General features: G+C 40.3%; 1 protein-coding gene across 4 annotated transcripts in view; it reads left to right on the forward strand.

Moving 5' to 3' along the window:
- The window catches only part of TTLL5 (tubulin tyrosine ligase like 5), a 136,534-nt gene that overhangs the window by 66,865 nt on the left and 43,802 nt on the right, over positions 1-25,867 (forward strand). For all 4 annotated transcript variants that reach the window (XR_013956916.1, XM_080618597.1, XM_080618596.1 and 1 more), the window contains exon 30: positions 13,195-13,349. Coding sequence is in view for 3 of the 4 variants with exons in the window: in XM_080618597.1 (XP_080474723.1) it covers positions 13,195-13,349 (155 nt within the window). In the remaining variant the exon portion in view is untranslated. The remainder of the gene's footprint in view (positions 1-13,194; positions 13,350-25,867) is intronic.

Consider the following 25,867-nt stretch of genomic DNA (forward strand, 5'->3'; position numbering starts at 1 on the left):
CCCTGTCACAACAGAAAAGGCTGTCACAGGCTTCATTCTCACAGTCCCTGCACTTGTCATCTTTGCTCTGATACTTAGATTTTGGAGATATTGTTTTAACAGTGGTCTTTTGCTAAGTTTTCTGAAGCATCTTTGATAGTTGCAGTAGCTGGTGCTATTTGTTTCTTTCAATTTTATTGTTCTGTTTGGATTTTGAATATCTGTTTAGATGATTGGCAATATCTCTTTTCTAAAAGGTGGGGTGCATTTATAAGTCTAGGAAGCTGAACTGATTTTTTTGGACTCTTCTACATCTGGTTCAAGGTTTTGATTCAGCCTGGGCAGTTCCAAAACTAATACAGGCACTTTGGTCTTTGTAGATAGGTCTTGAACTTTAAGGGATAAGTCACAAAACCAAAGCACCTTCTTGCTGATGATGCAACAGAGAATGTGAGCACTGAACATACCAGTGATGCTGAGGCCTGATCTTGCATCAGGCCAGACCCTACTTAGAGAATCTGATCTTTCAAAGCCCGAAGTGGTATGAGGAACACTGGGAGAAGCTTGTTTGCTTGTCCAGTAATATTCAGAGTTGTCAGTCTGGTTCTCTTAGTGAAATCAGAATTCAGCATTTTAAAGCTAGACTTTGTCAGTAAAACTATTAAAAAAATCCAGTAGAGAAATGAACATTCATTCAGGAAATGCTGACTTGTTGAAAGCTAAATATATGATGGAAGCTGGCCTCCTTGGATAAAAAATAGTATCTAAAAAAACATCTGGGGGAAAAAGGAAATGTATCTATTTCTTCTAAGTCTTTTTCTGAAAAGAACTTTAAAAGAAATTAATAGATTTTCTCCCTAAACCTGCTCATTTCCCACTTGGCTCCAAGTGCTGTGGTTTCTTAGGTCCATCTAAAGAACCAAGTTATCCTCTTGCTGCCATTTAAAAATCATCTAATAGCTATATAAACTTCTGTATTCCTACCATAGCTAGTTACTGCTGGTTAAATTAGGAAGTATAGAAGGGGGAATCCAGAGAGTAATTCGCAAAGCTCTATGAGGGAAGGGCTGTGTAGCTTCCTGAGCAGAGCTGTGTTGGTTGACAGAGGAGCATCCTCTGGTAATTGCAGATGGTGGAGGCTGGAGTCTGTGTAGTCACCTATCAGTGCAGGTATACTCAAGTCTGGAAGTGGCTATGAAGTGCAGTGGAAGCTCTGGAAATATGTTGGTCATGCTAAATGTGTCTGCATTGCTTTTTGTTTCTGGGGTCACCGAAGATACTTTCCCCAGAGAAGAGTGGGAAATGTATAGAATGAAAGTGCTAATTCCACTCTTTGTGACCAGAAAACAATAAACACCTCAGCTCCTAGCAAACAGTGTAGGTTATTTCCAAGTGAGATTTTGTATTGAGCAACACAGTGTTTGTACAGATAGATATTTCCTTTATGATAAGGTGACCCCTGGTAGAGAACATCAGTTACCTAAATAATAAAAATAGTACAATTGTTTAAAACTATTCCAGAAACTTGGAGTTAGTCTGCCTTATTGGAAAGTACCTGACTGGTATTAAAGGGACCTGATATTTGAATTTAATCATGTTTAATGGCAAGATTATGCTATTGATTTAGGGAGGGTGTTGCTGTGGACTGTTTCTTTTCCAAGGGCAAGAGCTATAATGTGAGAGCTGAATGCCTTTGTATTTTGGTTCCCTGTGTTGTGCCCAGCTGTGTCTTGGGGGTAGGGGTTCTCTGAATACATTACCTCCTTCCAAGAGCAGCTGGGAAGCTTGTTTTCTGTTCCCATTCTTGTGAGAATTGCTTCTGGTATCTGTGTACTAGCTGGGGTCTCTGGGGTACCCAGGAATGTAGGCTCAACAGCTGTACTTGGCATGATGTTGCCATTCTGGCTGGGAGTCCACCTCTGTTCTTTGTCAATCCCAGCTGTTTCCTACCTATGCCCAAAGCACCTGTTTCATGTTTCTCTCTCATACACTCACTTCAATCAGTTTAATTTATTCAATCAGTTTAATTCAATTTAATTGAATATTCAATCAGTTTAATTTATTAAGCCAATTGGCTGCTAAAATTACAATATTCAAATGGAAAATTTTAAAAGTAAGTATTTTATGAGTTATGAGCATGGAACAAAGTATTTAAAATCTGTCATCTTAAGAAAACAATTTTTTTGTGATTACATGAGCTTTCTGTCTTATCAGTCCTCTCCATTCTCTTCTGAAACACCAGATGGCAATTTCATAGTGATAGTCATGAAATGTTCATGAAATGAACAGTTCTTGTGATATGGAAGGTGGAGATGGTAGAAAGGTAAAGCATTACTGATGTGTGGTTTCATTCCCTTGTACAGTTACTTTTGAGTCGTCTCACAAGATGTGTGAGAACATTTTGCCTGGTACTAATTTGTATTTTTGAAAAATATTTTTCATTATATGGTATAAAATTTTATCAGTGTATCTTTATGCTTCCAACATTGAGAAAACAAGGGTGCCTTCACAGTGTTATACAATAGAAATACTGATCTAGAACCCATGAAAATCATTACTTAATCTCCTGCATCACTGTATGATGTCTTACTGCCTAGTTGCAGGAATGAGAGAGAGATGTATAGAGAAAAGAGACGCAGTATTATTATATCCCAGGCACAGCTACAGGTTGGGCAAAGAAGAGATTCAGAGCAGCCCTGCAGAGAAGGACTTGGGGGTGTTGGTCGATGAGAAAATGAACATGAGCCGCCAGTGTGCGCTCGCAGCCCAGAAAGCCAACCGTATCCTGGGCTGCATCAAGAGGAGTGTGACCAGCAGGTCGAAGGAGGTGATCCTGCCCCTCTGCTCTGCTCTTGTGAGACCTCACTTGGAGTACTGTGTACAGTTCTGGTGTCCTGAGCATAAAAAGGACATGGAACTGTTGGAACAAGTCCAGAGGAGGGCCATGAGGATGATCAGGGGACTGGAGCACCTCCCATATGAAGGCAGGCTGAGAAAGTTGAGGCTATTCAGCCTGTAGAAGAAAAGGCTGCGTGGAGACCTCATAGTGGCCTTCCAGTATCTGAAAGGGGCCTATACGGATGCTGGAGAGGGACTCTTCATTAGGGACTGTAGTGATAGGACAAGGGGTAATGGGTTAAAACTTAAACAGGGGTAGTTTAGATTGGATATAAGGAAGAAATTCTTTACTGTGAGGGTGGTGAGGCACTGGAATGGGTTGCCCAAGGAAGCTGTGAATGCTCTATCCATGGCAGTGTTCAAGGCCAGGTTGGACAGAGCCTTGGGTGGCATGGTTTAGTGTGAGGTGTCCCTGCCCATGGCAGGGGGGTTGGAACTAGATGATCTTAAGGTCCTTTCCAACCCTAACTATTCTATGATTCTATGTCTTGATCTATTAGAATTCTTTGAACTGAGAAAAATACCATCTAGTGGAACTGGTTCTTGTTCTTCAAATTTACAGAAAGATTTTTTACAAGCTTTCAGCAATTACTATTAGGCAAGACAGGTATCTCTATGGTGAGAGGTAAAGTTTTGTTACAGATTGAAAGCAGACAGAAAGCAAACAAAAGAGTAACTAGCCAGTTTGCTATACAGCAGGTGAGTAACTGAAGACATAGAATGCAGAATGAACATGATGGACTGTAAAATTAAAGATTTGAAAGGAGGAGGTTCATAATGGTTGGCATGTTATTCCCTAAAGAATGAATATGAAAGCAAGTTATTGCAAGGTAACACAGGGTGTGAATTTACAGTAGATTAAGTCCTTTATAGTGTTTACCCATGTGAATACATGCTTGTGCAGCTCATGTTCACTACATGAGGTAACTTCTTGTTCCATTCAGTGTAATGTGGGCTACAAGTGTCCAGATGTTCCATTACTGTGAAGTTGTGTTTAAGCTATAAACTTAAACATGAGCCTACCTCCTGATAATTTGTCAGTACAATTGTTGATCATCATGAGGAAAGCTAAGAGAAATGTAACAACTGCATTAACTGGGAAAAGCAATAGCAGATGAAGTTCAGTGTTTATAAATAACTGATTACGTGACAAGCAGTAATTTTAACCACTTGAAGTAATACCCTTCAATCATCCAGGGAATAAAAAATCAGTTTTATTCTAGAAAGCTCAGTGGAGATACCTGTTCTAAGTCAAGTAGTAAAGGCAAAAAAGAAAAATCAGTAGCATGTTTAAGGAACAGAGTAGGAAATGGTATGTAGTCATGTAAGCATCAGTCACAGGCCCTCCACTGAAAAACTGTTTTCAGTTCTGGTTCTCATTTCTAAAGCAAATTCAGGAAAAATAACTGGGATTCACAGTTGAGTGACTACAACAATTAACTGCAAAATACATTTTTAATAAGGAAGTGAAAATATTAGGCTTGTTTGTTTAGGGAGGAGATAGGTATGAAGGAATTATATAGAGCAGTGGGTGACCAGGTAAATAAAGACTTATTCATGTTTCTCATAAGAAGGGGATATTCATCTTGGTAGGAAGACATCAGAGCAAAAACTGATCATAAAAGTGAATAGTTATTGTCACAGAATGTTGACTTGCCTTGCCAAGAATAATCACTTGACTTCTGAAACTTCGTGCAGTAAGATAGCATGAAGACAGAAAACTTAACAGGCCATAGTTGAATAATGAGCATTTGGCAAATGATAGACCCCTAGGTTTTAACATACAGAAATATCAAATTAATCTTTCTTATCAATAAGATGTTTCAGTTAGATGCATGGAAACCAAGATTCCTTTCATTTTCTGAACTATGTTAGGCAGGATAGCAAATTTGCTGATCCATTGCTCTGAACTGATGTGTTGTCTTTAATACTGAGGAATGTGTGCCATGCTGCTTCTTCCATATTTATGACTTTTTTTCTGCTACATTATGTTACTGTAGTCAAGCTAAATATTTCCTTTATGATAAGAAATTTACTGAGACACTTGTGGGGAAGTTGGTATCTGAAAATAGTGATTTTCCTAGTTATAGCATGCAAATGACTGCTAATTATTTTTAGAGGGATGTCTTTGTTGGTATTTGTGGTGCTTCAGCTGCAGTGTTGTCAATGTGTTAATGATACTCAGCTTTTCAGTTGTCCTGAAATTTTCTTGTTCACTTAGCCCATTGCCTAGCATGAGTATAAGATAGTAATGGTACTATTGAAGAATCATGGCATATACATTGGTGGTGTGTTGGGGAATAAAGCCTGAAAATAGAGATTGGTATGCCCCTTTCATTGTATAGGGACATACTTGTCTTTCTTGCCTTGATTTATGATATAGGGACCTTACCGGCTACAGCATTATTTCTGGACAGCTAAATGAAGAGATATTTATGTCTGTACCTACTGTTAGCCACTGGTCTTTCCTGATGGACAGATACATGAAGGCTGTGAACAAAATAATCCAGACTTCTTTTCCCTCTGTGTTGTTTACCAGGCATTAATCCTAAAGTCTTTACTTCACATGTGCTTAGCTTAAAATATTTCTTTGTGCTTGTATTGCAGGACTTGCTGTCAGGAGGATATTAAAATGCACAGCATGTATGTAGATCTAGAGCCAGGGGGCTGGATCCTGGATATGTATTTTTTCTTTGTGGATAGCATGCTACTTATTTTTGAAATATGCTCTAAGGTAAAAAGAAGGTTTTCTTCTGCAATGGATCTGTGTGAGGTCCCTATCACTGACTGGCGTGGGGGGCTGCAGCTGATACTTACCAGGCTGTAGTACTTTGTAGTTATTACTGCTAGTGAACTGAAGAATGTTGAATTGGCCAGCTTCACCAGCAGGAGGAGGAAGAGAAGGAGGAGGGGAAGCCTGGTGGGAGCTCTGCCCCTGTCTGTGAGGGAGATTTTGAGTTTTCAGGACTTGGTTATCATTAGGAATAGCTCCAGTTCTTCTAGCCAGCCAGTTTAATCTAGCCAGCCAGTTTAATCACAGGGGTAACATCAGACCACCCAGACAAAGGCTATACCGGGCTGCCTCTATCTCTGCTAGGTAGCCAGTCAGTGCCCAAGATCCAGCAGCCAGGGTTCCTGCAAACTTGCTGATAGATCCATGGGAGGGTGGGGTACTTTTCTCCCTCTACATTTTTCATTTGGACAGAAGGTACAAATTAGAAAGAAGCAGATGAGTTTACTAAACCTTAGGACAGGGGAGAAGGAGTGAGGAGCAATTGGAATGGGCTCTTTACAGTGCCCCAGAGTGACCTTGTGGGAATAATATGCCACAGCAATCCCGAAATAGCAAGTTTCAGCTTAATATCAGCTACAACAATATTTGAACCCACACTAATCCTCAGTTGCCTGTCTCAATTATGCAGTGTGGTACCCGGCTTCTTTTCTCCTCAGCAGAGGAAAAGTGCCACAAAGCAAATGGCCAACATGCCAAAATGTACTCTACTGTTCCTAGTGGGCATCAGCTCTTTTAGTTCTAGAACTGAGCAGTGCAACATGGTGACTGCAAAAAGACCGCGAAACTCAGTGTGCAGCAAGTATTTGCAGAAATTTGGTTGAGGATGTTTTCCCTAACAAAGGGGGTTTTTTTCCAGTGTTAGTCCCTTGCTTTGACTGAAACAACTTTACCTGAATCCTGATCAGATTTATTTTCCTCATTTAAGCATTTGGTTGGCTTTTACCTTTTTACTGATGGAGAGGAAGGGAAGTGTAAAGGAAGAGGGCATCTCACTGTGACTAGGAAGAGGAGCACAAAGGCGGGAGATGAAGTCTAAGGGATATTTTTCTTTCCTCTCACACAGCTCTGCACTGCTGCAGGGTCCCATCTCCTCCTCAGCTCCAGGCTGTTCACACGGCAGCTGGAATTACTTTTAATACTACTGATTTGTAGCATCCGCAGTAATGTCTTAGAAGAAGCTGTAGGAAGTGAAAATGTCAATGCAGTTTTGACAGTGCTCAAACTGAACTCTTTCTGCTCTGAGGCACCAAAGGGAATAGGAGCAGAAGCTTTTCTTAGGATGCAGTAACATCTGTAGAGAGTCACCAAGTGGGTCAGACTGAGCAGATAGAATGCATGTTATAGGAAAGATTACACCCTGATCATCAAATATTTGGCACAACTGTGTCTTATCAAAATCACTCCCACTAGGAACTTTTGAGTCAGAGAGCATCTAAATGAAAGCTTGACGTTTTCAGGAGAAGGAAGAAGGGTGTACAGCCATCCACAGCAGCAGCACTAACTTTGGTTTTGTTATTTTTTTCCTTTTTTTCATTGTTAAATGGATGCATACGCTGGAGACACTACAAACGAGTTTTTAAGTTTGTCAGGTTTCCCAGGAATGTCTCTGGCAGGTCTTTGTCTGGAACATTTTCTGGAGACGGGAACATTTGTGCTCTGTATGCATATGTATATCCTGTAAGCTGGTAAGCTCCGCAAGCAGAGAAGGAATGTCAGAGGCCTTTGGCCAGATCAGCCTTGGTACGTACACAGATTTCACACTTCCCAGCCTGTTAGCCCCAGTTCTTCCCTTCTGGCTGGTTGCTCCTGCAAATTCAAATCCGTACATAAAATGAAGGTGGTTTAGTATGGGGTGTGGTCAGAAAGCTGGCCTGGGTAACAAAAAGGTGGTCCTAGGAAAATCTGCTTGTATTACATGGTTTCTTCAAGGAATTTGTAGTAGGTGTATTTTGTGCTGCTATTCAGGCAGTGAAAGTGTGTGTGTGTGTGTGTGTGTGTGTGTTAGTTAGAGATTTGTGGTTTGGGATTTCCTTTGCCTTTTAAGGAAAGAGGCAGGTTAAGATCCTGTGATGTTTCCCATACTGGGATGGCCTGTTGGATTCCAGTATCTCGATGAATTAAGGAAGGCAAGGCAGGTGGACAGTTTCCAGTAGTACTGGAAGACCTGGGAGCTCTGTTTTGTTAGACCAAGTCATGCTAGCCTGCACTAGATCACAGATGTACATGGCAGCTTTGTGGTGAAGTCAAAAACATGCAGCCCACAGACTGGGGAGATGACAAGTTAACACTGAATATTTATATTGGTCTAGCACCTAGTCACAGTCACCTCTGAAAGCTGAAAGAAGAAAAATATAACTGAAAGAATCTGCAATTTTTTATTTATTTATAGATTTAGAATTTTTTTTTATGAGTTGTTAGCTCTTCCCCTCTGTTCCTGGGAATATAAATATCTCACTGATGTCAAAAGCCCCAGGGGTATGGGTGTCTGAGGAAGGCTTGGCAGGTAAAAATACAGTGACTATGGAAGCAAGGTAATGGAAGAAAAGAAACATTTCTTTTACAGCTACTGGATAAAGATGACATTGCTGGATGAACAGTATTAAAATGGAAAATTAGGGATTGACTGAAGGGTCTTGAAGCTAGAAATGGAACACACAAGAAAAAACAGGCAAAAAGGTAAAGGAGAATATATTGCAAATGATGAGACATTTTGCATGCTTTCAGTTTTCTAGTGGAATGCTTTGTTCCTTTGAGCTTATCATACAGTGTCATTTTGTTCTATCTGAGGTATCAAAACCTAAAGATTCTGGTCTGGTCAAAGGTAGAGGAGGAATGATCTTACTAGTAAAATGATCTTACATCCTTAAAATGATCCATTTCTAATATTTCTTTAAAGACAAAGGTTTCTCAGTGAGCTGTTGGTGTTCATATATACCTTTGAAACTTCTTGAGAGGGTACATTGTGCCTAAAAATTTGTGGCTTTAGGTCTCCTCCTGTTTCAGACTGTGAACTTTTTATCATATTGAAGTTTTTTTGGAAGAGACAATGAAGTAGGCCTATGATCACTGTGTTCCTTTGGCACATCTTGATCATGTCTTGATCTTCGAAATATGGCTTGGATTCCTTCTCCTCCTCACCAGTCAGATCCAAATGGAAATAAGATGTGTGAACTGGAAAGGATTCAAGTGTGGCTCCAAGTAAGAGAAGTGGTCATCTTTAGACTGTGTAGGTCTCCAGTCCTCAGCACTTTACAGGCAAGAGGATATAACTGGCCTCTGGCAGAAAAATACTGCCAACTGGGGAGTTTTAGGGGTTTTGTAGTGCATTGCTTGCTCAGAGTTGTAACACACTGACCAGTGAAACTCGGGATCTGCTGTTCAAGGTATTGGTAATGAAAACTTAAGTCACTGTTCCACTCTGTGCTAAGAGGGCAACTTCTAGAGATGATGCGCCCTTGTTCACTCTGGTTGACTCCTGCAAACCAGCAAGAGAAACACTTAGGCTTTTAGGAGCATTTTTTAGAGGCTTTTACTGAATTTGTTGAGGCTGATCTGCAGCACATATAAATATATATATGTGTATATATATACTTTTTAATTTTTGGCCGTTGTTGACATTTTCTGCTTTAGCTTATTTGAAATATTAGACAAATTCAAAATGAAAATATTATAGAAAAAAGATTCTTGAATGTGATAATGAGAAACATTGAAAGAATAGTATAATGCAGATCAGAAATGTGAATGAGATTAAGCTCATCTTTTGACTCTTACTTGTGATTTCTTAAAGGTACTGTACAATGGGTCTTTGTCTGTAGAATGCTATTCATTAGAAACAAATTCCAAATTCTGTCCTGGAGTTTTCTTTCTTCCTGCTTGTATTTGGAGATTTAATTTTTCCTATTTTAATTATAAAGCAGATTAACAAACCCAAAAATCTCAACTCTTATATCTGGCACTTTCCGATACCATTCTGTGTTGTGGCCTTTCTTTCAATCTTAAATTTATTGAGAAATAGATTCCTCTGAATAAAGCAAAACCATAGAGACAAATTCTCTTAAGCTTATGTGGGCCTGCTCTCAAGAAGGGAAGTGTATTGTCATAAACTTACTTTGTAATGTTTAAAAATAATTAAAAAAACCCCAGTAAAAGTAATTTGGCATTATGCAATAATTTGTTTGTTGGCTTATTAGTATTGAACTAATTATAACAGTACATATATATGCTGTTAGGCTTTCTAACAATAGGCTCTGCTTATCAACATGTGCTTTCTTCCCCTATTTCTTGATGTTAGGTAACAACTAGAATTACATAAAGTGGGCTCTCCTCTTTCCATGAGAGCTCTTTGGGATTTATTGTCCCATTGTGTTATTCACTCAGCATGTTCCTTTCAGTTGTCCCAACAGTTTAAAAATCGTGGTAAAACCTTAGGAATCATTCTATTATGAGAAGTATTAGCTGTGTATTATCTTGCCTTTTATGGACTCCACAGAACATGTTTTAACATGAGCAGAGATGTTTGAAGATAGGGATGCTTGAAGAGTGCAGTGCAGCACACACAGGTCTCCTGTCATAGTGTCAGAAAAAAGTATTCTGAAGTCCTTGACTGCTAGTGAAAAACAGGAATCTTACCAAGCAGGAGAGTTTGAACCCATCTTGATACAACTCGTGAAAACTAACTTTCTTCTTGTAGTTGCACACCAATAATCACTTTCCCTGTTGAGCCCCACTAACCTGCCTTTCTTGGTTTTGGGGGTAGGCTGAGGTGGTTTTGTTTAGTTTCCCAATACCATATTTTATTTATTGAGATTTTGATATGTTAAAAGAAGATATTCCATTATCTTATTTTAAGCCAAAGTAACAACTGATTTGCTGCCAAGTATTTGCCTGCATAAAGGGAAGAATACGGTTTCATCAGGTGCACAGGAAGACTAGTGACTAGAAAACGAAGCTACTCTGTGGAGCACTAATGTGTTGGGGGTGTCCCAGCAATCCACCAAGGCAACACCCTGGCAAGCTAATTATAGCAGCTGAAACATCTCAGCACACGGCACAGTAACAAGCAGTAACACCCATATGGGTGGGCTGGCTGCAGCTAAACCTTATGGTCTTACTGGTGTTCTCTCCCTCATTCTGAATCCCTTGTCTGTATTTAATCCTGCTGTAGTTTAAACACCTGTCTATGTGGAATGTGTGAAATGTCTCTACTACCATACTAAGCTATTTGCTCACGTGCTTTGCTTAGAAAGACAGTTTTCAAATAAACAATGATACAGTATTAGAGAGGAAAGCAGATTGCATTAATAGAGCAGGGGTGAGGTGGTAATTCATCTGGCTAAATGGTTCTTAGTATCAAGATGATGAAAAAAATGGATAAAGTCATCTTCATTTCACACATTGAATGTGTTAGCAAAGTTGTGATCACTGTTGCTGACAAGCTAAGAATTGTATATATCCTATTTCCTTTGTGTTTGTCTCATTTGCCATTCTTGCTTCTTTTCAGACAATAAACTCTTTGTGGCCAGAGACTGTCATTGTTTAGGTATTTGTATAGTGCCTGGCACAACTGGAACTAAACCTAATTTGAAGCTTTCTGTTCTTGCAATGGAATGCTTTAAATTTTAATTCAATTCTACAGAAGACAACAACATTTAAGGGTGAGGTTGAGGCACCAAAATGACACCTTTAGTAATTTTCCATGTAAGATGGGTAGCACTGCCTATGGCTAAGCTTGCTTCTAGGGCATAAGAGCAGCTGGAAGAGGAACAAAGAACAAAAGTGTGGGAAGACAGATCAACTAACTACTCTCATGGAGAGTTCCGGGCTTGAAATGGTGTGGCTCAGGGGCCAGAAGTAGTGTGGAAGCCAGTGCTGGAAGTCTGTAGGAATGAAACTGAGCAGAATATGGAGAATGACACCTGAAACATGGAAGTTGTCACTGACTAAGTGAGAATAACAAGACACAGACAAGGAGTAAGAGCAGGAAAGGATAAGGCTCAGAAGGGATGAGACAAAAAAGGTTGCTTTTGGAGCAGTGGGGAGAAGCCCACTGCATAACTGCTATAATTTAATCCTGTCCATAACTTGAAGTAGGAGTCAAGATTTCTGAATTTACAAAATGCTTAGATGCCTCATAGTACTAAACCACAGGAGAAGTGGGAATCTACTGTGTTGCCAGTTGCAGTAGTAGTTTATGCCAGAGTTCAGTCAGAGGATATGAAGTCTGCAGTCCTGCACAAGTCTGTTGTAAGTATGAGTGCAGTGTATTGCAATGAAGTTGGTATGCACTTGAGTATTGCACACAAATTCTGGTAAAAAAACATTGTTAAGGTCTCAAAGTTGGGAATTCATGAGCTGTGCTTAAGTCATACTTAAGTGGCTTAACAAGCATCACCTTTGAGATCTGGAGCAGATGCAGGATTAGGTGTCCTGTGTCTCTCTGGTTATATGCCTTCCAGTTGCCACAGAAGCAAGCAGGGTCCATACAGATAAGTTTTGCTTACCATATGGTCTTAGTCTTGGTGCAGACCCAGCTCTGTTCTGTGCTCCTAAAAAAGCAACATGTGATCATGTAATTAAAGGTAGCAGTAAACTTAATTCTTGCAATGCCTGACTGAGAATCCCTGCTTTGCAACCTTTGTAGTGTCTTGTAAGCTTCATTTTCTTTTTCTTTTCCCAGATGTAAACTAGTACTTATCCTGCTGTAGTAGATACCACTTCATTACGTTTTTTAGGCTCTCTTCAATAAACCAACAGATAGTGTCAGTTTGCAGAGTTTGATCTGTCAAGAAGATAACCAGTGAAAGAAGAATGCTCAGAGAGACAAACGATGGAATACAATTTGTATGCTTAAATCCGCATAGATAATTTCTTTAGAGCTTGGTATAAACAAATACACACCTAGCCTATCGTTAGCTAGCATATTTACTTGTGTAAACAAATTGGAAGTGGTTGTGTGAGAAGTTTCTTTCATTTGTGGTAGAGTTTGGTTTTGAATTATATATACAAGGTACATATGCTGTTGGATTGTGCTTGTATGGATGCATAGAGAGGGGTAGAGAGAGGACAAGTGTGTATGGCTGGCTTAGTGAAACAGCTTATGTTGACTGGGCACACTGGTCTCTGCTCAGTGTAATGTGAGTTTCTAGGTTTTGATTAGTGCATGTAGAGTTAAGTTTTCACATGACAGGAATGTGATGTTGCTTTCTTACTCTGGGATTTTCGATCCATCTTTGTCTTTCCTCCTTTGTTCTTCTATGAATGGAAGGGTTGTACTTTTAATGCTGGTACTTGAATTCATCTCAAGCATGGTGGAGGTTGGTGTCATCTCTCCCACTGCTTTATGCAACTGGCACAGTCCTGCATCTGAATGTTTGCTTTCTCTAGTAGTCTTATTCCTCTTAGTACATAGTCTATCCAGTTTACTTAGTGACACCTTTTGCTCTTTTCTTGGCTTTTAATTGTTTCTGATGTTCGGTTGTTTCTTGTTTGTTTTTTTCTTTTTCTCTTCTTCCCACCCCCTTTAGTTAACAAACCTGAACTTGGCAAGTGGAGCTATAAGCAAGGAGAATGCAGCCACCCCACAGAGTTACCAGTCATCACTCAACAAGAGAGGGTCATTGTTGGCTGTGCAGTCAGACGCCCATATAGCTGACAAAAGGCCTGTCTCTTCAGCTGTCAGGTAAGTTAAAATTCCTGCTCCAGCTTTTTGAAGAAAAATGCAATACACTCAGGAGCTCACTTGTAATTTGTATGTGGCTTCTTGCTCAGGTGCTGGAGCATTTCCAAAGGGCAACAAAGCTGGTGAAGGGCCTGGAGCACAAGTCTGATGAGGAATGGCTGAGGGAACTGGGGTTGTTTAGTCTGGAGAAGAGAAGGCTCAGGGGGGACCTTATTGCTCTCAACAACTACCTGAAAGGACGTTGTAGCGAAGGGGTGTCAGTCTCTTCTTTCCCAAATGACAAGCAATAAGACAAGAGGAGATGGCCTCAAGTTGCTCAAGGAGAGGTTTAGATTGGATATTAGAAAAACTTTCTTCACAGAAAGTGTTGTCAAGCATTGGAACAGGTTGTCCAGGGAAGTGGTTGATTTAGCATACCTGGAGGTATTTAAAATACATGATCTTAAAGGCCTTTCTAACCTAAATGCTTCTATGATTCTGTGTAAGGGCCTATCTTCGTAGGACTATCCTAGAAACTAGGCCTATGAAAATAGAGCTATGTTCCCAGAGCTCTTGGGTTCATGGTGAAATAAGCAGATGGATGAATGTCTATAATGAAAGGGAAATGTCTGTTTGACCATTTCTCATCCCTGCATCTTTAAGTTTAGGTTTGCTGGTGTTGAGACATACATGCAGAATGCAAACTTATACCTGATACTGCAAAAAATCTCCAGTAAGGCTGCATCTTTATGCTTCTTTCTTGAATGTCAAGTTTAGATTGTTCAAAGATAGAGCAATATCTTTCAGTGTTTATATTATAAAGTTTCTTTTTCAGATGGCTTCATTATGGTCTTTATAAATTTTGGATATTGGAATTTATATTTATTGCCAATATCATGGGACTCAGGGCAAAAGCTGTGATTCTGCATTAAAACCATTCTTGCTGGGATTGAAAGAGCGGCAAGGTTTGCCCCAAGGATTCTGGATCTTGGAAGCTAGGAGCAGGGTGAGCTACGCTGAATACCTGCCCAGAACTGCTGGAGGTTTGATTTCTTTCCTTGCCACTTCAGTAAATACTGTTATTCTTTCACCTAAGCCTTCTTTTTTGTCTTTTAAATCATAATAAGGAGGCACAGCTTCTCCAGCACGTGAGTTTAGGACTGGAAAGTACTGTATACATGAAAATACTGATTCTTGTCACTGCTGCTTGAATACTACCAGAAAATGGAGGGAGGTGGGAGAGTCAGACACAGTGCAGAAGGAGGCATGTGACCTAAGTGGTCATCCTTTCCCAAATGGGTCCTTCAATAGAAGGATTGGAATGGGACCTGGCAAGCTGAAGTAAAATTATTCTTATTTCATCAGTCACTGCTTTTCATCCTGCCTAAAGAAGAGGAATGCAAGAAATGAATTCCTGGCCTGTTTCTGTTCCAGTATTATGTTTGCCTCTGGGGTTCAGAGTTTTTGAGAGAGGTGGTGGTGATTCTGCTCTTGGAGCTCAGCCAGGCAAGCTGTTACCTAATCCAAATAAAGAACCTATCCAACAGGTGTAAGCTACCTTCCCTTCCTACAGAGCTTGAGAGAGCAGCAGAGTGCAGGCTGTCTTAGAGCTTCCATTCCTTTCTCAGCTCTGCTCGCACCTCTCCATGGACTCACACACATAGCTGGAAAAGGATTACATGTGCTCAAAATCTTCTGTTGCAGAACTCTGCAGGAGTCACTGTAATTACTATGTTGCTCTGAAACCATTTCAGTTATGTTTCCTGTAGGTCTAAAAACCCATCATTTAATGCTCAGAACTCCACTCTGAATGACTTTGAGGGCTGTGCCTCATCTAGCATTGTATGCATAGTTTAATGCCTTTAGAAATTCTCTTTTATTTTGTACAGTAATCCAGAAGTACTTCAGAATTGTCTGGTCACAACTGGTACAAGATCCCTTCTTCAAACTTTTTATGAACCATTTAGTTTTTCAGTACTTCAGTTGTTCTGCTCTAATCCTCAGAACAAGAGATGGAAGGATGTCTTAAGACTTTACTGATTTATGTTATCTTTGTGGCTGCTGGTATTAAATGGCGAGAATACCAGGAGGTAAAAGCTTTTTGTAAACCTGGGAATAAAAGAAAAAGAAAAAAAAGGATTCTTTTCAGTGCTGAATTACTTGGGCTGTGAACTTTCATTTAATGGGAGAATTCCAAAAGGAATGCCAAGGTCACGATATATGGAGATAGCTATCTTCTATTCTAAATGCCTTTTTTGCTACTTGATCTGTCACACTGGAGCAAGCTGTTCATAGAAGGTCATCTGATGGGTGTCAGCTTGTGCTCAGTGCTGGGTGGCTGTTTGAAGAAAAAAGCTTCCTGTTTTGTTCCATTAAGGTTCTGGTCTACCAGTTGTAGAATTCAGCAAGGATGGAAATGTTTTGTAAATGGGTCTCTTATCTGGCTTGCACTTGGCTCCAGTTCAAACATCTGCCTCTGAAACACAGTCCTTACAGTTTTTGTATGGCTCTGTGGTAAAATCAAGCCATTTTACTGCTGTTGAGATTTCTTTGAAAATTTTGTTTTGATGCTTGCAATCTGTAGGATTCAGCATAATCTTACTGACAAATCTTATTCCTCCTTTCTAATTCTCACCTTCCCAGAACTGCCTTACCTAAATGCTTCTCAAAGTATCTCTTTCTTTGTTGAATTTTTTTGTCTGTATGAGATGAGGTGCCAAATCAGTAGTCTGCTTGCCAAAAGGCAAAGGAGATCTCGAGTTTGCAATATAGAGATAGAGAACAGTTCTGGATACATTAAAATGTTATTTTATAAATCTGCATTGCTGTGCCTTTTGAGATTTTTGTCGCTTTGTATATGCATTGGTGCTATTCCCACTCCAGTGATGGCTTAGGCTTTCACCGTGTCCCCGACACAGAAGCCTGCAGGACTACACAAGAGGTGAGGTGTTCCGAGTTGTGTATGGGCTTATTTCTGACTCCCATAACATGGCTGTCAGTCTCTGCCGTGTTTGCTGCAGAGCAAACGTCTTTTTTGCCCTCTCTAGCTCTTTGAGGCTGTCCTGTATCTGCTCTCTCCTACTTTAACACTAGTCCTATCTCAGTGCCCTATTTCAATTCAATCTCAACTTCTCACTCTATCCACCAGGCAGGATTGTCACCCTTTCACATTCTGCTGTATGTAAATGTGTATATATATGTTTTGTAATAGAAGTATGTAAAATCCCATATATATTTTTTATCTATTTTACTAATGTGATATAAGGACAACAAATATGGAAGTGATTCCTCATTATTCAGTGCAACTAATTTTTCGTCACTGAAGCCAAGACCTTACCAGAACTGCTCTTGGAAGAACATTCTCTTGAAAGCATTCTCAGTTACAAAATAAAGGTAAAAAAATTGGGTATTGAGAATGAAGCTTGTTGATTTGGAACCTAAATTAACTTTTGAGTACCTGTTGGCAAATAGTTGCATAAACCCTAGTGGTGGGGACAGAAGACATTACTGAAAGCTTCTGGCACTGGAATCTGCAGCTGCTGTGTCACTGCTTCATGCCAGTTTCATTTACTGGTAGGGGTACATGTACTGTGTGTTCTAGGTTTCAGATGTTCTGCTCTGATATTGCTAAGTATATATCATTTGGACTTGTGAGGATATGGAAGAGTCTGTGATCTCTTGAGACTTTGTTCTGTGCTGGTATAAGTGGCTTCTCTGTTTCCACTGAAACTGAGTTTTGCCAGAAAGACCCCAGACAAATATCACAGAGTAATTGTGATTTACTGATATAAAGGGAAGGTGAAAGTGGCTTCATTGTTTGCCCAGTTTATATAAATTTTGGAGGTGTGGGATGTAAAATAAGAAATTAGGCTTGGACCCTGAGTAGACAGGATCTGAAGAGCTATTAGAGCTATTAGAAGAGTGATACTAGAATAGCCAAGAGATGTGCTAATATGTGAGGTGATTCTCAGAGTGATAGAAAGGTGAGCAGCTGATGGGACAGCCATTTTTTGCAAGACTCGGGAGCTAGGCTAGGATGGGCTTATTATTGCAGAAACAGCATGGATGTTAAAGTAGGGGCCCTGGGAAAGAGCTAGCTACATATGAGCTTGCAGCTAGAAGTAAGGAGATGTCCCAGGGATCTTCACAACTAACACCAAGTTTTAGTAAGAATAAATCTATTTCTCTTAGTTACATATGTGTTGCCTTGTAGTTCTGCATCTCAAGGGTTGATAGTAACTTTATTCTCTTCCAAATCATTTGTTTCAAGCTCCCTGAAGTCTCTTGCAAGGTAGAAGCTGCCCAACTGCTGTCCTGTGCAGCAGGTGCCAAGTGGTCAGAGCCTATTTGTTTGCAAAGTATCTAGGTGCAAGCTAAGTCGGTGACTGCTGCACTGTTGCTTCTGGAGGAAATGAAGGGAGAAGGCAAGAGGCATTGGGGGTTGTACAATAGGCCTTCAGTTTGGTTTGAATAAATTGCATTGACCTTAACACCTCCTTAGCTAAGCAGCACAGAAGTGCCAGAGCAGCAGCAGGCCAACAGCACTGAGTCCAGCCCTGTCCCAGCATAGCCACGTGTCTGTTCCTTGCCTCTCATACTGCTGTCCTTTTCTCTTTAGCTGTTGAATTAATTTAGGCATTATGGCAAATTTCTTTATTTGAGGTGGAGGAGTAATAAAGGGTAGGTACTGTGATTTTTCCGTGACTGATCTCCTGACTCCATCTCCTCAGCAGCTCTGATGCTTCTGCCTGTGATCCTTGAGAAGCAGCATTTCTGACAGCCTTGAATTTGGGGTTTGGTCTATTACTACCTTCTGTTCAGAGAAGGTTTGAGGACAGGCAAAAAACAGAAGTACTGCCTGGGCAACTGCGCTTTCTTGTAACTTGTCCTGTGTCTCGTTTGTGCATATTCTTCCTCTCTTGGTGCATATTTGCGCCTGTAGCAGCCTTCCCCTGCACTTCCCTGGCAACCTTTTTTACACATCTCCCAGGCTCACTGGTGACAACTTGTTAACTCTGGGAGTGAATTTGCTGACTTAAACTTCAGAAATACATGGCTTGCCTTTGTATTTTATTTTATTTTTCTATACCATATATATTTTGGTCACACTGAAGAAACTTGTGATGGCAGGTCCAATTACTCTCCATCCTGCTCGGAAATCACCCTGAGCCTCAGCACCATGTGTTGGCACAGTCCTGTAGGATACCTGCTTCCTACAGCTAGGCCTTGGCTCTGTCTGCCTGGAGCCTCCAGGAGAGGAAAGGCAGAAAGCTCGTGACTTGCCCAGACAGTCTGAGGCCTGGCCCTGCAGCCTCGGCTCCCCAGACGCTGTTGAGTCGGACTTGGCTGGCAGCCGCTGTGCTGTTGCTTTTCCGAGGTAATAAGTGAGATTAATCGCAGGACCCTTTCCAGAGGCGAAGGGGATTTGGGCTGTGCGCAGGGAGACCATAGGAGCCAGTGCTGGGTCTGTTTGCTGGAGGTGAGAGCTGGGGCCTCAGCAGGGCAGAGTTGGGTACCAGTGGACTTGTGCGAGTGTGGCCTCTCTGATCAGCTGCTTCTGGGAGACTTAGCTGGAGCTGCATCCTGAGGCCTACCTTGGACTGGCTTTAGCTAAGCAAGCGGTCACAATGTCTGCATTACTTGTGCCTGCTGGCCTTGAGTAATTATGGCTTTTGCAAATAGCTCTCACAATTTGAGGGGGCAGTTTTCTCTTTGACTGCATGACTTCCTTTCAGAGAAGATATGAGGATCTTTCCCATTATTCTTATCAAGTAGCCCATATTGGTAGGTGAGAGGGAGTGACAGGGGTTTCATACCTTCCCCCAAGTCAATACTAAGTAATGGTTTTGCATTTTTTCATTTTAGCTGCCTCCACAAACTAACCTTTCCCTAACATAAACATAGGATTTGCCATCCAGGACTGGGCTACAAATATGCCTAGTTCTCCCGTCATGTGCTTCAGAGCAACTACCACCACCATCTTTAATGGAAGCACAGAGAGCAGAAATTCTGATGGGCAGCAGTGAAATTCCCTGTCTGGGGTGGGGGGAAGCTTGTTTTTACTCTCCTTTTTACCGTCAACTGCTAACAGCTGGCTTGTAGTTTCTGTTGTACCGTAGCCTAAAGTGGATGTTGTTGTGAATCATCTAGTTTTACTTTCTGGAAAAACTGTAGTCTCATTGAGCTGTAGCAGTGAGGTTCCACAGCTGGATAATATGTTATGCATAAGTTTTCTTTTTTAATTTTTTTCTCAAATTTGCCAAAAGTCTCTGCACCCTTATTACATGAAGGCAAACAGAAATACTTGATCTATTTTCTGCATTCTTTATTCTCTACGTTTCTATCATCTCCCTTCTAACTTGTCTCTCCTAAGCTAAGCAGTCCCATTCTTTTCAAGTTCTAAATGGAAATTTTCCCAGCCCTCTAACAATTGTCTTGCTGTCTTTATAGAAATGACAAGAAAGTACATCAAGTAGGAGTAAGACACTGGTTTTATGTAAGTAAGACTGTAGTATCTTTATTTTCTAACTCATAACTTACATATACTAGTATCTTGCTGGCTTCTGACCTTGCTAAACACTCAGTTTTTTATTAATATGCAGTTGTTTTTCTTTTATTATTGCAGTAAATGTAAACCTGAGCAACAGGTATAGGCAGTTCATGCTGATAACATTTCTCTTTTTTCCTTCCTTCCTCGCCTTTCTTCCTGCTTTCAGCTGTCACCAGAGGATTTTGTTGGCTGTGACAGAAGTCACATGCTGGTATCTGGTCTAATAAATATCTCATTCAATATAGAACAAGTTGAGTTTAGTGTCTTGCAAGACTTGACTCATAACCTCCCTACACCCATCCCTGATCTTAGATCTCTTTGAGATATCCTCTATAGGTTCTAGATATTTAATTTGCAAAGTGACCACCAGATCTCGCTTCCCTCTGCATTTATTTAAACCTCTCAATCACCATTAAAATAGTTGCTTTCCAGAGTGGTTTTCAGAGGGTTAATGTGGCCCTAGATCTTACTTCAGTAACTCTCATGGGGGAAATAGACCCTAATGCTTACAGCCTTCTAGGAACGAGGGGACTCAAGTAGTCTGAGCTCTGAGAGCAGCTCTGGTCACAGCAGCCTTTCTCTCTACAGGAGTTCTGAAAGGGTTATGAGGGAGCCTTGGCTGTTTCTTTGAGCTATTTGGAAAGGACAGGCCTCAGACAGCTTGGCAGGAACCTGGGGCCCTGTTTTTTCCAGCCCAGCCCTTCCTTCTGCGCAGAGCTGTCAGGGAATCCCACGAATGTCTGGTTTCTCCCCTTTCCTATTTTTTTTTTTTTTTTTTGGCAATATTTTTATCCATCCCTGGCTCTTCTCTACACAAAGACCTCAAGTTTTGTCCATTGATTGATCTCGCAGGTAATGAGGTAGAAATGAAGGCTGTACTACCATGCCATAGCTGTTGGAATTACAGTTGTGCAGCTGAGAGGGTATTGGGAAGTTTCCCAGAAGGGCGTCCTTTCTGGCATTGATCTTAGGCAGGTCCATCTGGCCTAAGAACAGAGGGATTGAATGGGCCCATCTTTGAACTGTGCTATTCCTGTGGGTCACAGCAAGGCACTTTGAAATCTCAGAGCTGCATGTTGTATATTCTCCCTACCAGACACACAACAGCATGCTGCTTTGTAAAAATGGAAATCCCCTTTGTAAACCAGGATTATGAAGCACAGGACAGGTTAGCAACTTTTCCTTCATTTGCTTTATGCTCTCCAGTGCTGTCCTAAAGTTGAACTCACAGTTTGGAGATTTCCAGGTCTGTTCTCTACCTTTTCACTTCAAGAAATGTATCTACAGGGTAGCGTTAGAAAGGAAGTTTGGCTACTTGTGAAAGCAAAGGTTTTAAACAGCTGTGTTGAAGACATTGGTGCTGTACAGCTGAGAAAGAGAAGTTGAATTAGGATTATCTTGCTGTCTTAGTAAACCTGTCAGATGTTGGGAGCACAGTGTGATCTGAGATCCATGTGGAAAGCTTTTCCAGAAGGCACCCCTCATGTGGAGTAGTCTCTGGGCAGCTCTTTGAAGTCAACGGCCAAAAGGCCTGGAGTCAAGCTCAGATGAGTTAAGGGTTTCAGTGACCAAGTACAAATGCCAGAGCAGGAGGTAGCAAAAGGGGCCAAAGGGGTTTTCTTCCTGCTAGGCTTTGGTTTGGGGCTGTCTTCCATTTTGTACAGTGAACTCTCCACCACCAATGCACATTCACATTTTCTGCCCAGCCTGAGGTCGTGCTTTAGCTTGGCTTGCTCAGGAGAAGCATGCCACTCTTTGGTGTTTTATCCTGTGATATAATGGGAATTTCCTGCCAAAAGCACAAACCCCTTTTCTATCCCTGAAAGTGTTAGTCAGCTGTTCCTCTGAAGATCCTGCTTTGTCACCTGATTTTCCCCACCTTTCAGATAGGGAAGTTTTGCAACTGACACAAGAGTTTGTGAATTGTATGCTGTTGGCTCCATGACAGCCTGTTATTGTCCCGGGCTTCTGTGGGCTGCAGGTACCAAGCAGCAGCTGTTTGAGCCATGCAGGGCTTCAATGTTTAAGAAAAATTTCTTCACAAAAGGGGAGAGGGGAGTGTTAAAAAAAAAAAAAAGTCAGGAAGTATTTCAGCTTCCCTGTGCACTTCCGTGTCCCTGTGCATGTGACAATCCTCTTCATTAGCTCATAGGTTTTTGAAGTGTATGTATATTATGTAGTGTGAAGATGGGGCAGCCACAACTCCACAGTGGAACACCAGTTTTTTGTTTAGGGAATTGTGTGAATTACAATAACGAGTAACATTTGTAGTTAGCAGTACTTTCTCAGTCTTCACCTAACACTGCATAGTGTCAACCAGTGAGCAGTTTGATGAAAACGCTCTGGGTAAGACGACATGATTGGTAAAGAGCAAAAAAGCATTCTGGTGACTCAAGAAACATGGTTATTGAATTGTCCAAAGCCAGTGCTAATTACAAAGATTAAGTGCACTGTTAAAGGTGGGCTCTGCAATGTCACATCCTTTATCATGAGCAGTTATTTCTAGGGTTTCATTCTGTAACAGTAGTTGAAAGATGGATATCCTCCTTAAAAAAAAAAAAAAAAAAAAAAAAGGAAAAAAGCTAGGGAGTGCTTAAAGATACCACAGTTTCCAGACACTGTCCTGATGCATTCATTGAATTTTTATTAAGATTTCTCATCCAATTACTGTCCGCAGCAAATCAGGTGGGGAGAGGCCAAGGCAGCCTGACTGATCCAAGTCTACTGAAAACTGGCCCTGAGACAACAACCTTTAATAAAAGGAATTTCAAAATGAGAGAGCTTTATCAAAGGCACTGTTTATGTCCCAGCTGCTGGTATCCATGATGGTGCATGGCTTCTTTGCTCAAATTCAGATTGCATCTGGCTCACTAAATGTCTTCCACTGCCCTTTCTATCCTTCTGCTATCTGGCACAAGGGATTAAATGAAAAGTTAGTGTAAGGTGATTGTTTTCTGGCAGTGCTGCACATGCTGCTTGGCAGCTATCTGCCAGGGATGCTTAGCCTGGGCAAGAGTCACACTTTGGAGCAAAAGGGCTGTAGATTATGTGGTCTTAACCTTTTGTATGCACAGAGAATTCTTTATTTGCTTGTTGCTGGGAAAAAATTCTCTGTGAAGAATGTAGTCAGGTTGAGCTGTGAATGTCTTCAGTGTTCAAAACTGAGTTCTCTTCGAAACTTAGCTCAGAAAACTTTGTTTGGTAGTCTATGTGAAGAGGAAGAGGAAACCTTAAGTCTGGACCATCTGTTTCTTTTTCTGATACTGGGATAAAGATGCTGATGAGTAAAGAGGTGTCAGCTTCGCTTAGCATTTTGAAAAGCTGCAGATACTGAGACTTGAATTTGAACAAGTTAAGACTTTTGTTTCTTGCTGGTGGTGACCAAGTGTAGATCCACAAAGAAGTAGCAATCACACCAATGAAGGCTTGGCATTCCTAGAAACTGTTTGAACTTCCAGATCCATATCTATTTTAACAACTAATACAGCATTTTCAGGGATTTTTCTTTTATGAGATTTTAACTACAGAACAGCATAAATAGAATAATATTCTTTATATTAGTTGGAATTTCAGGTTTGACACCTATGTTGGTCTTTTATGGTATTTATGGCTTCTATCACTTATAAACAATAATTCTGAATTTCAAACGAAAACATTTTAGTACTCATTAAAGACAATATACTGCTTAGAATGTACTGACTTCTACTTCCCATGGCTGTTTCCCAGAAGATCTCAAACTGTGGTGTTAGAGAAAACTTGAAATAACTTGTTAGAATGTTTTGTTCAATATATTTCTAATCGCAGCTCCACTAGAAGATACTTGGGTGTAAGATTCTTTGTCAGATGATGCTAAAAATTTTAGCCTCTCTGTAAATATCTAGTGGATGATAACTTGAACAGTGGTTAAAGGCTTTTCAACTCAGGCAGTCAACATGGCAAAGGGAGAACAACCTCATCTGTTGTGAAGAAATCAACAAGAAAAACAGTGCATGTGGAAGTTCTAAGCACAGGCTTTTGAAAATCAGACAGCCCCAAAAGTGTTTCTTCAGAGACTTTGCGGTTCTTAAGATGAGGTGCTTTGATAACACATCTCTTTCTGATAAAGAACTGCGTATATCTCCAGAATATTCTCCAAAGGAGTGAGATCTTGGTGACTGCTGACACCACTCCCCTGGCCTTCTGGTTTCAAAATTCCTTAAAAAAAAGAAAATCAAGAAAATTCAGAGCTTATCCTATATGAACAGTTCCAACAAAGGCTGCCTAGTAATGTTTTTGGAACAGCTGCCTTTCATAGAGTTTGGTTTTGAATATTGAGAACTTGATAATCTTTTTTCTAATTTGAAAACCCTCAAGAAGGACTGTGTTTTAATGTGGAATTAATGTAATTAAACAAAAGAACAATAACTTTCTCTGCTACCAAAGTTCACAAATATTTTAATTTTTATTTTAATTTGTATAAATAAATACACATATTATATATTAAATAAAATAACTTATTAGGTACTGGTGTAATTTTTGAAAGCCCAGTTTTAATAGTTGGATTATTCTGGCCTATTTTAAGAAACTTGGATCCAATCCATTTTTTAGTGTTTTAAATATTGTCCCATTCAGGACATTATTTTTATAACTGGTTTTTCTTTTTCAAAGGTGAGAGTCATGTTTTCATTTGTTTCTGAAATTCCACTTTCCTGCTGCTGACGCTAACCCAAATGATTTAAATATGAAAGTATCCTCTACTATCTGTGCAAAGAGAACGGAAGTTATGCATGAATTTCTAGGTTGTTTTGAAGCATGGGGACAGAATATGATTCATATAGTGCAGTTGTTTGCTTCATTGGTATTTTCTAAGCAGAACAGATTTTTAACATATTATGACCTCTAAAGCGTTGCAGAACCTGGCTGTAGACATTAGGCCTGTGTTGCTGAGGAGCAGTTCAGCGAAAGGAAGGAGAATTGTGGTGCTGGATATTTAAAACTCTGAAATTAACTAAATTCCTGATACATTGTAACTCCATAGCCTGGGAATTGTTCTGCTTGTTGCTACAGAATGTATGGTTGTTTGCATATTGTTTATCAATATGTCACTGATGTTTATGGTGTATATTGTTAGACAGCAAAACTAGGTAGCAACTACTCTTGTCATTTACTTTCAGATTTTTTCTGATGTCTGTTATTTGCCTTTATGGGAGAGCTTGATTACTGTCTTATACTCCAACTAGTCTCTAGAGAGCCGTAAACACAGTACACAACATGAAGGTCAACCTCACTGCAAATGTTACTTTGCTCAGCTCAAGCCATTTGAAGGCCATGTTAGGCCTGTTATTTGTCTCTATTACAGACTCATTTTCTGTTAAATGCACCGGTTTTGGCTTTTTTTAAGAAAAGTCGACACTACGTAGAACATTTGCTGAAACATCACAAAAGGCATCAAGTACAAAGAAGTGGCATAGAATGGAGATTTCTTGATCAGACGCTGGACACTGTTGTTACTGTTCTCTCTTGGTGTGCCTTATCTATACTAGGAGGGGACTCTTGAAAGGGCATTATTCTTCTAAGTGGCTGGGATATTTTAGTCTGCCCTTATAAGGATTTAGCATCTGCAGCTGCATCTTTGATGTGCTCATGCTTAGCATTACATGCAATCACTTGGTGAAATTCCTGAGGTAGTGGTTCCATGGTTCCCATCTGTGTTCCTGAGTCTGGGAACTTCAGACTAATTATATAATTTTCTCTGTACACTGTAGGAAACAATTCCATTTTGGCTCTAGAAAAAGGGATTGGGTTGGACTGGAATATAGGATTGCATAACTTTTTTTTTCATCTTTAACCACAAATTCCTATTAAATTCCTATGCATCATAGACTCTTCTGTCCACGCTGGAGGAAGAAACATCACAAATATGGTGCCTGTTCAAAAAAAATCAGAATCTAAAAGGTCTTTTTTTAGGTGCTGCAGATAAAAACAGTGCTTATAGTCTCCACCTCCTAGC

This window comes from Psittacula echo (genome assembly GCF_963264785.1).
Source record: "Psittacula echo genome assembly, chromosome: 5".
NCBI classification, from domain to species: Eukaryota; Metazoa; Chordata; class Aves; order Psittaciformes; family Psittacidae; genus Psittacula; species Psittacula echo.